Source organism: Pinus tabuliformis, chromosome X, assembly GCF_031772625.1.
Source record: "Pinus tabuliformis cultivar Carrire ecotype Pingquan chromosome X, CPIR1, whole genome shotgun sequence".
NCBI classification, from domain to species: domain Eukaryota; kingdom Viridiplantae; phylum Streptophyta; class Pinopsida; order Pinales; family Pinaceae; genus Pinus; species Pinus tabuliformis.
In genome coordinates this window covers 138,154,019-138,168,749 of record NC_142308.1, presented here as the reverse complement: position 1 = coordinate 138,168,749, position 14,731 = coordinate 138,154,019, and the positions used below count along the sequence as shown (strand labels likewise).

Here is a 14,731-nt window from a genome sequence, read left to right as displayed (position 1 = left end):
GCTTTGGGAGCTCCTTGGGGCTTGGGGTACTTCTTGGAGCTATGAGCGACCATAGGGTGAGTGGTTCACCTTCCCTTATTGATGTGCTATGTACAGGGTGAGTGGTTCACCTTCCCCTATCGGTGCGCTGTGTACAGGGTGAGTGGTTCACCTTCCCTTGTGATACCCCATGGTGGTTGACATGTGTGTAGGGTGAGTCGTTCACCTTCCCCTATTATTGCGGACACATGTATGTTGGGTGAGTGGTTCACCTTCCCCTACTGTTGATGACATATGCATAGGATGAGTGGTTCACCTTTTCCTATGGCATATGAGCAAGATGAGTGGTTCACCTTTTCCTATGGCATATGAGCAGGATGAGTGGTTCACCTTCTCCCTTAGATACCCCAGTGAGAGATGCATTCAGACATCTGCTTGTGGACATGTTGGTGGGACATTGTTCATCCTTTCCCCACATGTAGGATGCTTATTCCCTACGATCTGTGGTTGACATGTCGGTGGGATGTGGTTCATCCTTTCCCCACGTGTAGGATGGCATGCGTGTAGGACGTGGTTCATCCTTTCCCTACTCTTGGTGGTTGGCATGTGTGTAGGATGTGGTTCATCTTTTCCCTACTTGGTGATTTGCATGTGTGTAGGATGTGGGTCATCCTTTCCCTACAATGGTTGTGATGTGTGACTGTAGGATGTGGTTTATCCTTCCCTACGTATGGTTGTGAGTAGGATGTGATATGTTCTTTCTCTGTTATTGATTCAATATCATCCTACCCATGTAGTCCGGGACACAAGAAGTGCTTCTCATTTGGCCAATGAGTTGGGAAAAGTGGATAGGGACCATAGCACTATTGATGGATGCATCGAGGATTGCCATACTCTCTATGTCTAGGATGCTTGGTGTTCATCTCTACTTGATTTGAGATCAAGTTTGATTGAGGTTCTACCTTTGGATTGACTTTTGTCAGCGGAGAGTGGTAAGGTCTTGTGACTCACTCTCGATCGATTCTTCTTCATTATTCTTATCATTGTTCAACAGATCAAAGAAGTGATTCAGAGACTATTCATGGCGATAGGATGACATGATGATTGTTGTCAATTGTTGATGGTTCGTTAGGTGGAATTCTCCCTAGTTGAGAGGGAGTGTTAAAATTGGCAACTAGGGCCAAATTCCACTTTGGACTGCTCCCTTGAAGAAGATAATTATGGCATTAGATTCTTCTCTTCGAGAGGACCAAAATCGATCTAAAGATCGTCAAATTTGGATAAGTAGAAGTGGGTTTTTGAATTTATTCTCTCACACGAAAATTACCAAGGTCGGCCTTATCTCTATGTTAGCTCAACATGTCCAATAGACATGTCCCTTGACCCCCTACCAAATTGTATAAAGGGAGGTGCCTCCACCCTCATTTTGGGCACATCCATTTCTCTGTATTTTCTCTGAAATGGCCGCAAAAGGGGCAGTCCTCCAGCGTGAATATCAATGGCAAGTTTGGGTTCAGTTTGGTCTTCTTCGTAAGCCGAGTTCCTCATGCAAGAGGCCGAGGTATATGGTGGAAGTTTGGCCTTGTCTATAGATGATTCTCGCCTCAATTATCATCTATTTTAGAACCGACTTAGAGCAGAAAGGGAGCCGCACTTGACTAGGGTTATTGGATGGTGGTTTTGATGTATATTTGTGTCGGTCTCCTCTCCAATAGTAAGCCGCACTCCTATTAGCATGGTTCATGTAGACCACAACTCTTGTCACAAAAGGCCGAGAGGTTAGTTGTCTTCACAGATAGACCGTGGACCTTGTCTTCATGATCAGGTGGACTGAAGGGCATTTGAAGAGGATGACATTATCCTAGATCTACCTTTTGATGTGCACAAGGTATTATGAAGGAAGGCCGCTGCCTTGAAATGTGATCCAAGGGTGAGAAAATGGGCTACATCAGCATGAACTCAGACTTGTAGAGACTGTTTTCATGAAATTTGTGCAGTGATTTTGATCTTCATATTGGCAAGTGTATGATTGTATTTGCCGAACATTTGATAATAATAATAAGAAGAATTGATCAAGGGTTTTCCCCATCTTGGTGTTTTTCCCTGGCTCGTGCCGTATCTTTGTGTTCTTGTGGCTTGGCTTGCCTTCTACACTTACATTGAATGTTCTTTCATTAGTTACTGTCATATGTTGATGGTTTATGGTTTAATGGAATTGATAATGATGTAACTAACCTAAGAAAATAACATGTTAACTCAAAATTAACACTTCATCACACTCTAATTTGGCACACCTAATACTCAAGCCGACCTACATCAATCATATGATTTCTTACCCATCTCGCAAGAGCACATGAACGTAGGTGGGCTTCTGATCAAAAGGTACTTTTTCATTTTGCAATAGGGTGCTTATGCTTGTTTGTACTTTGGACTTTTGATATGAATTATGAGTGACCTGGAAGGAGGGGTTTCGACTGTGATCTTGTTCCCTCACCTTAATTTGGGGGTTAATTTTCAACCCTAATCTAGTTGCACCTCCCTTAATGGCCCAATCGGTATAGGAGGGTCACTACTTGGGAAGCCCTAATTGATAGTGTGTTCCATCTATCCGGATTCCATACTCACCACTGCTATAGCTCGGATTTTGATGATTTTTGCTGTCCCTTTCTTCTTTAAGGGCCCTCTAACACTTCCATGTGTCAAATCATCAAAACTCCTTGTGGATTCACGCCCACCAGCTTGGGTTCAAAGCCCACATACTTGGGTTCTAAGCCCACAAGTCACTTAGTGGTGCTCCAACCTCCAAACTCCGAACACTAGGGCTTGGAGTACCTCCCAAAGTACTCAAAAATCAACACTTGGCCTTTCCTCTTACTTGGACGTTGGCTTGCATAGTGGCCAAACTTGTGACATGCAAAGCACTTGAATTTGCGCATGTCCTTTTCAAAAGTGGATCCCTCACTCCCTTTTTCCCTTCTCTTTTTCCCAACACAACCCCTTGCAACACCACTATGTCAAAATCTGCCCAAGGGTAAACACCAACTCCCTCTCAACTACCAAATCTCTGGGTATATAAGCTGGTTATGCTTTCTGTTCAACACTTCTCGGCTGAAAAGCTCACTGTAGCTCTGGTACCATGTTGAAAAGCCACCTACAAGCTAATAACCCCTTGTAGACACTTTGTTAAACACTTGGCTAAACTCTGATTTTTGAGTCCAATAAATATTCAATGGCGATTTATAAACAAATATACAAATAACTAAGTCTAAAAATTATATGTATTGGAAATGAATAACAAATAGTCACACATTTGACACAATATTTTGGGCAATGTCCCTCAAAAAACCCTGAAGGAGAAATCAGTCACAAGAGAGAAATCTTATTAATGAGCCCCTTTTCTCAAATTCTGTGTAGATTTATAAGTTCCAACTGTACAACCTTCACGCAACAAAAACCAACACCTCGAAAATTGTGCTTTGTGCCTTGATTTTTGTGCCCATTAAATGTTGTATGGACCTGTGGCAAATCCATACTATACAACCTTCTTTACTGCTGTACCCCCTCCGTGGAATTTGTGCCAAGTACCTGGAATGCAAATCCTCTTTTAACTGCAATAAAAGTTGATAAGCTGCCTTGGGATTTGTGCCCTTTCACCCAGCCTCTCTGTCACAATTTTCTTCAGCTCTCTTTTTCCATCTCTCATCAAAATCTCATTAATGAGTAATGTTTGTGCCACTTCACTTCCCCCTTCTCCTTTTATTGACTCATTAATTACTAAAACCACTAACCCTTGATCTCAATGGCGAAGATTAATCTTGCCATCTCAAGATCAACTATTGTGACTCAGTCTCTCATTGAGAGGACTTCAAGTCACTTTTAGAAAAAACCACTTTTGAAAATCACTTAAGTCACTCAAACTTTATAAAGTCACTTTTAGAAAAAAACCACTTTCTAAAACCACTTAAGTCACTCAAACTTTATAAAGTCACTTTTAGAAAAAAACCACTTTCTAACTTTATAAAATCACTTAATTCACATTTAATCATTAAATATAAAAAGTCACTTTATAAATAGTGTCTAGGAAGTGACATTTGCTCAGTCACTTCTGCAGGCTAGGCACTACCACTGTAGAAGTATCCCTGAGCTACAATTTCTAACAAAATTCATCATTGAGTTCAGATCAACAAAGATTTGAAATATATTACAAAATATTGTGTCCCTAATTAGCCCAGGAGGAAAATCTTCAAATGTTTAAATGCTAAATATATAAGGGGGTGGATTTAGAAAAGTATGAAAAACATTTAAATCAAATATTTCAGTATTTTTTTTAAATGATTCTAAAACCAGTGGTAAATAACTTGAGGGTGCCACCAAATAATAAACAATTGCAATTGAGCTACGCTTGTCTGGATGGTTGAATGTAAAAGTCACTGAATAGGTTACAGTTTTTTAGGATTTAGGCAAAACTCTCTGAGGCAGCCTCATTTGAGTCATAACATGTATCTATTGGTGAAATTTATCCTGAATGCTCGTGTGACTTTACTGGGAGTGATCCTGCTAGTACTGGCAGCAGCAGATGTAAAGTTCAAGGTCTCAATAGTGTTTTTCCCTGTTGTAACTCAAGATTGAATATCATTGTGTTTATTTTAATTTTTATTGGCTCTACTGACATATTTAATATGATCTGATAGCTGCGATTAAATTTGCCAATTATAAAAATTCACTGATTTTTAGTTGTGTTCAATTTTTTTTGACAAATGTGGTCACCAGGATTGGATGGTTTACAAACCTGGTGAAGAAAAACATGACAAGTACAAAATGTGTGTAAAGAAAAAGACGATGATCAAACTGTGCAATGAAGAAAAATCCTGAACCGAGATGATATCTATAAAACTGGTGTTAGTAGAATTTGACTGGTTCAACTAGTTGACAGGGGTTGTCAGTTGAAATCAGTGATCTAAACTAGAAGTGGCCAGTTCCATTACACTAATCTGCACTAATTAATATATATATATACACGTTTGAAAAAACGTGGAACAACATTCTTATCCATGGAGAGTTACTATCACTTTAGCATGGAGATTCTTAAACTGTATATAGGTTTTTGTACAATACCATGACTTTTCAATACCACATGCTCAAAAAATCATAATTCACTTCATATGGCACTTCTTCATATGAATTTTTTTTAATTAATCAATTTAATTAAAAAAGGAAAAAGGGGCATAACTTCTTTGGAAATAAATCTCAACCTTTGATTTGTGTACTACTAAGAATATTCTAAAATATTCCATGGAGGTTAAATCCCTACTATCCACCTAATAATGGTTAAATTAAAATTCTATAAACCCTATTCCAAAATAGACACCCCCATTGGAGTAATTAAGGAATGTCAAAGTATGTTCTGTTAAAAAATTGGTAATATATTGTTTTTCTTTGTATACAAAATCCTTACTGAACATGAGAAATCGATAATTTTGAGAAATGGTGCCATGTTTTGAGATAGTTATTTCCATGGAGCATGGCGCTGTGTCACATTGAATGCTTTGGGAACAAAATGTGTTGATGGGAGCAGTAAGAGGGCGGGTCCCTGAAACTCTAAGGTGAGGTCACTTTGCGGTTTTCCTGGTATGAGTTTTATATAATGTTTTTGAATGGCTGAGAAGCAGGCCATTCAGAATCAAATGCAACCATAGTAACCTGTACTAAATTGATGTGTTTTCAAGCCCGTGAAGAAAAAATTACAAATTTGAAAGAATTCTGTCAAGATGTCTCCATGTCTTAAGTGAATGTACAGAGATACTGGGTATTTAGTTTACGAAATGCATTTTCCTTCGCCACTTTATTTTAGGAGACATGGTTGTGAAGATTTTGTCACTGGATCAATCCTTTGTCTTTTAGTTTCCACTTCACTGCATGAGAGAAAATCCATGGAGCTTTCTTAGTGCATGAGAATGCAGTTTCAGCAGCTTTTGCTTACTGTGATAACATTCATGTAAAAGGCTTCTAGGCTTTACCCAACCTGAATGTTCTCTATGTTGTGGTCATGCGATGTAATCAGCAATCTTTGTTCCTTATGATTTGTGTCTAGTATTATGGACTATCTTTGGATTCCGTATAATCCTTTAAGGTCAAATAGTGATTGAGTCTTGATCTCTAACTAGTGAAAATCAATGTTTTAAAACTCTGACTCGGCCAGGGTCAACTCCGACTCCGACTCCGACTCGGTATCGACTCGACCGGCTCGATTTCAATGACTCGGTCGTTGTAAAAAATACATTAAATATTTATTTTTTATAAAAACACATAATTTTAAAGATTTTCATTCATGTTTCCAAACACACAGCATTAGAATATAGATAAAAGACAACATATGACCAAAGTAGGTTCATGAATATATCCATTTTATCAAAATAGCACCCAGTGCACTGTCCAATACATATACGATGATGATATAGAGATCAAAACAAAAACACATAACCAAGGAGGCTATAAATGGCTTCTACAACAAAAGTAAACTGTGCCCCAGTACTACTGGCTACTGCTAGAGTTGCCAACATCATTTGGCTCAATGTTACTTGGGAGCGGGAGCGAAAGTGGGGAGCGAGAGCGAAAACGGGAGCGGGAGCGACATTTTCAGAAGCTCCTGGTTTGGGAGCGAATCCTGGAGGAGTTCGACAACCAATGTCACTAACATCAAGGTACATAGAAGGATTGGTGCTCTTGATTAAATACGAGTTCCATACCCTAATACATGACAAAATTCAATGGAAACATTGCAATCGTCCAATTCTAAAATCCTGAAAAACTGATAACTCTGCTGGATTTTGAATGAAATCTAAAATTCTACTTTCTCCATATGAAATCCAATAAGGCCGGAACCACTCTCAAACATCCTGAGTCATTTCATGGTAATGTAAAAAATTTAAGTAAAAGGATGAAAATGAAGATTAAGGAGAATGTCACTTTTACTTGAATTCTTCAACATTACCATGAAATTTGAATAGCATATCAATACTAGGAGAGGGGAATGGACCCCAAATAGCATTTAACTAATTTATAAAACACCTTGGAGTCCCCACCAACCAGCTAACAGTTAAATTTAAAAAAATATGAAAAATCACATTTTTTTGGGGTTATAGGCCGCATTCATTGACTCGTCCGAGTTCTTGCGGAACCGGCCGGGTTCACTGAGTCATGACTGACTCGGCCTCCCGTTCCGTTTTTTTCTGCCGGGTCACAAAAATTTTCAACGACTCGGATCAACTTGGCTGTTTCGGATTCGATTTGGTCGAATTTTAAAACATTGGACTGAAAATACCATTGTTATTAGATTGTTTTGCATTTAATTCTGTAAGCAGCTGATATGGCTTTTGTCTGTTTAAAGAGGTCAGTGTTGGCTTTCTTTTGCATTTATTTGTTTTCCTAGGACTTCACAATCCTCTAATGCTTTTGCAAGTTTGTATATATGTCATTACTGTCTGATGGGTTTCCTGCTATGCAGATTCCAGGTGGTATTGTGTTACCAGATAAGGCCTCTCTTTACCTGACAGCCATTGAGGATGCAGACTACAAGGCAGAGAAGATTGATTGTGAGTTTGGCTGTCTTCTCAAATTGAAGTTCACATAGACATGCAAGGGGAATGTAATTACTAAGTTACTATATTGTGATGGAAAACTGATGTTTTGGTTTTGTTTTTTGAAGTCTGGGAGAATGTCTATGGCTTTGACATGACATGCATTAAGAAGCAAGCAATGTTGGAACCTCTTGTCGACACAGTTGATCGAAATCAAATAGTTACGAACTGCCAGTCACTCAAGGTACAATTTTTATTACATCCTTTATATTTCCTAACTTCCTTGAGGATCCGTTTCTATTTGTACATTTTCCTGATTGGGTTCTAATTGTTACCATACTGATTGTTATTTAGACAATGGATATTTCAAAGATGAAACCTGGTGATGCATCCTTCACTGCATCTTTTAAACTCGTAGCCGAGCGCAATGATTATATCCATGCTTTGGTGGCATATTTTGATGTTGCATTTACAAATTGTCACAAAGTCACGGGGTTCTCAACAGGTAGCGTCAAAGTTGATTGCTTTATCTGCAGTCTAATGGTGGTGTTTTCAATTTTCAATTTTCATTTCTTTGATTTGTTTATTATTTATAATTCTTTATGATGAATTTTTATTCTGTGATTCTTTTGTGCATGGGAGAAATGGTTAGATTTATTACTCTTACATTTTTATAGGCCAGAACTTGTGTTCAGGTTTGAGTTCACTGGGCCTAGAATGCAGTATGATGTGTTAAAATTGCTTCTTTGCAGGACCTAAATCTCGTGCTACTCACTGGAAACAGACTGTCTTGTACTTGGAAGATGTGGTCACCATTTGTGAAGGGGAAGCCCTTGTTGGAAGCATGACTATCGCTCAAAATTCCAAGAATCCCCGTGATGTTGACATTACATTGGAGTACTCTCTATCAGGAAAACGTTGCCAGGCACACAGAAAACAGTTTTATAAGATGCGCTGATGTATTTGTTTTCACAGTATTTGTATTTGTATTCTTCCTATTCAGTAGAAATGTTAGCACCCCGTATTCACAATTGTTCTACCATTGGTGTTTAGATCCGTTTGCCCTGTACAAATGGATCTCAGTTAGACCAACGTGGGCTATGCTTTGGGGATATAGATTATATTATGAACTAAGGTCCGTGAAATCATATTTTCAGGTTGCCCTCTTCATCTTTGTCAAGATTGTTACTTGTGATTTTCAAAATATTGAAATGTCACAAGTTGAATTTCAAGTAAAAGCATGTATCTTAGAGGTAGGCATGTAGTTTACAATGATCTATAGAAGTTTACAATGAATATTATTTTTATTGATTTTCAGCTGTTGAGGCTTGGGATCGAATGTAACTCCATGCTTAATAGGCACCAACATTCTCAATGTGAGTTTATCTGTCATGAGAATAAGTGCAATAAGTGGCCTTGCAGAATTAAAATGTTGGTGTTTATCTGAAAAAGTATCTATGCATTATAACTTTTATATAGATTTGCGGGAAAAATATTATGATGATTTTTTACACAGTTCCGAAAATACATTTCGAAATTTTTTCGGAGTTCCCTGAAATTGACACAACATGATGTCTTTTCTTCATTCTTATGTTAAGATATTAGTAGTTTGTTTCTGCTTCTCCATGGGATGTTATCTTCAACAATATATGATTTTGATTTTGCGGCCCAGTGAAGGAAGAAATGACATGCTATTGTCATAATCTATGCTTATATTTTTCTAGTTCAATTGAATCAAAGGGATACTGGTATATCCAGATATTTTACTTGGACTGATGGATAATCATCCAATTGAGTTCCAGAACAGTCTCATAAAGGGTTCAGATATGTCATGAGCCCTTGTGAAAGTGTTTAATTAGAAAACACTTTGAAGATCCATTATAGAGTTAGCAAAACAGTTTTCTAAGGTAATTTCTTCTAACGAGAAGGCAATACCACATACTATAGTCACCTAGCATAAAGAATCGAAAACTGGATGCAATCCTGAAATGATCCATATGAACAACTAAGAGTCAGACAGGGAGTCAGAAAGGATATAATTGGCAGAGGAAGGACTATAATCCCAAGCAACGTTGGAATCTTAGTTAGTTAGGGTAAGGTAAGGCTTGGCTTAGATGCGATCCATTGATTAGACTTCCAATGGATCCTTGTTATGGGTTTGATGTGTACGAGTGATTTTCCTTCCATCCAATGGTTAGTTCTTATTCTCCATTATTTTCTATTACCACGAGAGCTTGATAACAGGATGATTTATTCCTGGCCAATTTTAAATTCCCCTTAAAAGTGTAATATGGCCGTATAGTTTATCAAGGTATGGCATTTCCATAACAATGCAACATGGTTTAGATGCTTGGTTCCTAATTATCGAAGAAGCATTCTTGAGAGTTTCCTATTATATTTCTTTTAATAATCCTTCCAAAATAAATGTGAATTAAAACAAATTCTCTTCTATTTGTTGTTCATATTGGAGTTGAAAAATTATTATCAAAGCTTGGCTACAATGCTTGAATATGTAAATTACCATTTAGTTCAAATTATTAATTATCAAACCATAGGTAAGGTAACAATGGAAAGGTTAGGAATTGGTTTCAAAATGTCTGAATATTATTTACATTAAAAAAATTGATAGACATGTTTTTAAGAATCTGTATCTTGTGTCGTAGAAAATAATCACATTTCCTGTCACTGGAATTTGAGAGAGGCAACTTAGATTCTGATTTCTAACTACTCATAAGGTAGATGCTGGAAAAATGAACAAAGATTTGATGCTGTTGTGTATGAGTGAGAGTTGGAGTGCTGAACCTACACATATATGTAATTCTTAATACATTTTCAACGATGGAGGGTAAAGGTATGGGGTTTTTCTGCATGTTAAACAGGGTACCATCAACTTCATTGACTTGTCAGATCAGGCCTATATATATTCTAAGAAAAGAGTCCAGCAATTATATATATATATATATATGTATGTATGAGAGAACAAAATTATAAATCCCAACGCTGACTAGCATTCCAGATTGCCTCATAAGGTCTTTAGCATAAGGTTTGAGACAGTTCTCTGTAGTTAAAACTCTAAAATATAAAAAGTAAAGTTTTTGTTGAAAATAGTTGTTATTGCTGTCAAAGGCTGTCCGAATGGAAGGGAAAGATACATATACATGTCTTCTAACTAAAGGGTGAGGAGAAATGATTTTTTGAATATTCATTATACATTCTGTCAATTGCACAAGTCGGCCCTACCCTAGACCCCAAAAGCACTATAAATAAGTGTGAGGAGAGTTTTTTGGCTATCTTTCAAGTGAATTCGGTTATGTTTTAGCAAGTAGGTGGAGCAAATCTGAGGTTCATACCTCATGAACCATTAAGAAGTGAAGTGAAGTTGAGTTCGAGAAGTCTTTTGTGAAGTATTTGTTGAGTCTTACGAGATTTTTTGGCACAATTTTGAATGTTTTTCAGTCATTTTGGTTCTCATTTGATGGATATTGAGTTTTTGTATGAAGTCGAGTTCTGCCTTGTTGGAGGCCGAGCCCTATTTGAGGCCAAGTTTTGTTGAGGAGGTTGATTCCTATTGAAGACCAAAGTTCTGATCTGTTGGACCAAGTTTTGTTGGAGAACGAGTGTAGCTTGTGTTGATTTTTCCAGTACAATAAATACAAGTATTTCTTCTTCTGAAAGTTGATAATTTCTTCCAATGATGTAGATGATTATTGCTCTCTCAAGGTATCCTTAAGCAATTATACATTTAAAAATTCAACCATAGAAATACTAGAGCAATGGCGATTTGTTGGAAATATTGTTGGCGGGGGGGGGGGGGGGGGGTGGTGATTTAGTGTTTGTTTTCAATTGTTATTTTTATCAGTTAGATCACTTATATTTAGAACACAAAATGAATAATGATAGAATAAATACTTTTATTAATTTCTTCTTTCAATAAATCAAGTACAATATATGTAGGGCTCCAACCATAGATGAAGACACCAATCTTCAATCTCCTAGGCTCCAACTTGTAATATGCCAAGCACTGAATTGGACCTCCAAAGGCATCAACTTTGTCAATTTCGAGGCACCAAATTCTAGGATTCCAACCCTATTTTTGGTTCAGGCTCCAACCTAGTTTCTTAAAGACTCCTATCTTCTAGGGCTTTGACCCTATCTTCCAAGGCACCAACCTTGTCTCTACGAGGCTCCAACCTCTTGGGCTACAACCCTTAACTTTAATTCGTCAAGATATGTTTGGTTATTGTTCACGGCTCTCAATGTCTTCTTCAACGAGCCCTGTCGATCTTTAGCTATGTCGTTTCTTAGCATCCACGTCACAATGACAACCTTGTTCTTTTAGAAGGTGTCACCTTGCTCTTCACTGTACCCAAAACAATTTCTCTAAGTCACCTCATGATGAATTCAATTATGCATCAATGTCTTTCAAGAATGCCTTCAAGTTCAACGAGTGTTTTCTAGAGTTCTTCAACAATGCTCTCAATAGGATTACTTCAAACCCAAAGCAACTTCCTCTAGGTTACTTCATTAGGATTTCAATGATGACTTCTTTATAAGGCTTCCTCAAGGTCTGTGCTCACAAAGTGTACTCAAAATTCTCTTGAAAATCTGCTCCAAGGGTCGTTAAGATTGTCACTTGGTTTCTCCAAATGATGCCCAAAACCCCGCTCTCAAGATATCGAAAAATGCCAACTAAGTCTTCAACAATTTGTTTCTCAAATAACTCCCAATGTTTTTCAATGATGTTTCTTCAATGATTTTGTGTTGTCCCTCTTGCTTGGGTCTCTTGTCAATCCTTACAACCCACTTTCCAAAACAAACTAGGTCACTGTCAACAGTTGCACATGGAAGACATGAATTGGCAAACAACACAAGAGGAGTTCACAGGCGCGAATCAACATGAGCTCCTACAAGCAAATACGTCGCTTAGGGTTCACATTAAACTCCAATAATAAATAGATACACTTTGTTAGGGATAGTAAATCAAATCCCTGAATGATAGGAACTGAATGACCAAGAAAAGCACAATCATAACTACGTAACAATAATCACCTAATCTCCATTAATTCTAACACTCCCCCTTAATGGAGAATGGGTTATTAAACACACCTAATGTGTCCCTAAACAACTCAAACTTCAGTGTTCCCAGAGGCTTAGTAAATATATCAAAGATATTATCACAAGAATTACAATATTCAACACAAATCTCTTTGGACTGCACTTTTTCCCTGACAAAATGAAATTGAGTGTTTATGTGCTTTGTGTTTTTATGAAACACAGGATTGTAGGCCAATTTGATGGAACTTTGATTATTGCAATTGATGACCGTAGCTTCTGTCTGTTCTTCCCCTACATCTTGGAGAAGTCTGCACAACCAAACTGCCACACATGCTGCTGCACACATAGCTTGATATTCTGCTTCTGTTGAGGATAAGGCTACAGTATGCTTCTTGCTGCACCAAGAGATGACCCCGGACCCAATGCTAAAGGCGTTACTTGTAATTGATCTTCTATCATCTAAATTTCCCACCCAATCAGAGTTTGTATAACCTGTCAAACTAACATCAAATGAGTCAGAATACAAAATACCAAAGTCTGAAGTTCCTTGCAGATACCTCAGTACTCCTTTCGCTGCAATCTAATGGTTCTCATGAGGCCGAGTCATGAACTGACTCAAAACACTCACTCATAAGCTAGATATGGTCTTGTTGTAGTCAAATAGATAAGACTACCAACCAACTATCTGTACAATGTTGCATCTGCGTATTTCGAACCATCATCTACCTGAAGTTTGCTGTTCCGCTGTAAAGGCACAAATGCAGCGTTGCATTCATCCATTTTGAATTTAGTCAACAAACTCTTACCATACTTACCCTGGGACAAGAAAGTTTGGCTTGAATCTCTCCAAACTTCTAGACCCAAATAGTAATGCATTTCTCCAAGGTCCTTCATCTCAAATTTTTGTGATAACTGCTGCTTGACTTCTTCAATGAGATTGTCTACACTCCCTGCCATGATTAGATTATCTACATATAAACAAATCAACACTATTTTCCCCTCATCATTAAACACAGTATACAAATTAGGATCATTTTTGCTCCGTTTATAACCATGCATGAGGAAAAATGAATCAATTTTTTCGTACCAGGATCTAGGAGCCTGCTCTAAACCATATAAAGCTTTCTTTAATCTACATACTAAGTGCTCTTCTCCCTTCTTAACAAACCCCTCAGGCTGCACTAAGTATACTTCTTTTAAATCACCATTTAAGAAAACAGAGTTAACATCTAATTGATGTATTTTCCAATGATGCTTAGTGGCTAATAATCAATCTAATGGTATTTAGTTTTGCAATAGGGGCAAATGTTTCCTCAAAATCAATACCTTCTTTCTAGGAATACCCCTTTGCAACCAACCTTGCTTTATGCTTATCAATAGACCCATTTGCTTTAAATTTCAACTTAAATAACCATATGCAACCTATGGGTTGTTTACCATGAGGAAGCTTTACTAGATCCTAAGTATTGTTCTTAATAACAGATTCACATTCCTCCTTCATTGCTTCCTTCCATTCAGAACTCTTACTAGCTTCATAAAAATTAGAAGGTTCTGCAATGTTTAACATACCAGTCATGAGCGCACAGTCCCTATATCGAGCTGGTAACTGTTTCGGCCTGCTAGATCTCTTGAGCGGTGGGGGTTCAAGTATTCTGCTCTGTTCTTTTATTTGAGGACTGAACTCAATCTCCTCCTCTTTATCCTACTGCTGCTACTGCTGTCGCTGTTGCTGTTGCTGTTGACTGATTCTTGTTTCAATATCCTCATCTGAAAGTAAGGGTACATGCCATTCTTCATTATCTTGAACATGATTTCCATCATCACCCTGTTCATGGAATACTATGTTTCTATTGACAAACACCTTGTGAGTAGAAGGATCAAACATTTTATAAGCCTTATACTCACTGCAGTATCCAATGAAGGTGAATTTAATGGCCTTTGAATCTAACTTCTTCTTGTTTTCTTTGGGAACATGCGCAAAATCTTTACAACCAAGTACTCTAAGATGACTAACTGCAGGCTTGAAGCCAAACAATGCTTCAAAAGGAGTTTTATAATCAAGACTTTTAGTGGGACTCCTATTATTCAAATACAGTGCAGTATTGACAGCTTTTGCTAAA

The 14,731-nt window shown here is 37.6% G+C and overlaps 1 protein-coding gene across 1 annotated transcript in view; it reads left to right on the top strand.

The window, feature by feature from the left end:
• LOC149138847 (protein arginine N-methyltransferase 1-like) overlaps positions 1-8,931 on the top strand; it is a 38,840-nt gene extending 29,909 nt beyond the window's left edge. The window contains exons 6-9 of the mRNA XM_089452777.1: positions 7,484-7,571; positions 7,685-7,800; positions 7,911-8,061; positions 8,309-8,931. Coding sequence (XP_089308903.1) covers positions 7,484-7,571; positions 7,685-7,800; positions 7,911-8,061; positions 8,309-8,514 — 561 coding nt within the window. The 3' untranslated portion in view covers positions 8,515-8,931. The remainder of the gene's footprint in view (positions 1-7,483; positions 7,572-7,684; positions 7,801-7,910; positions 8,062-8,308) is intronic.
• The last annotated feature ends 5,800 nt before the right edge of the window (positions 8,932-14,731 follow it).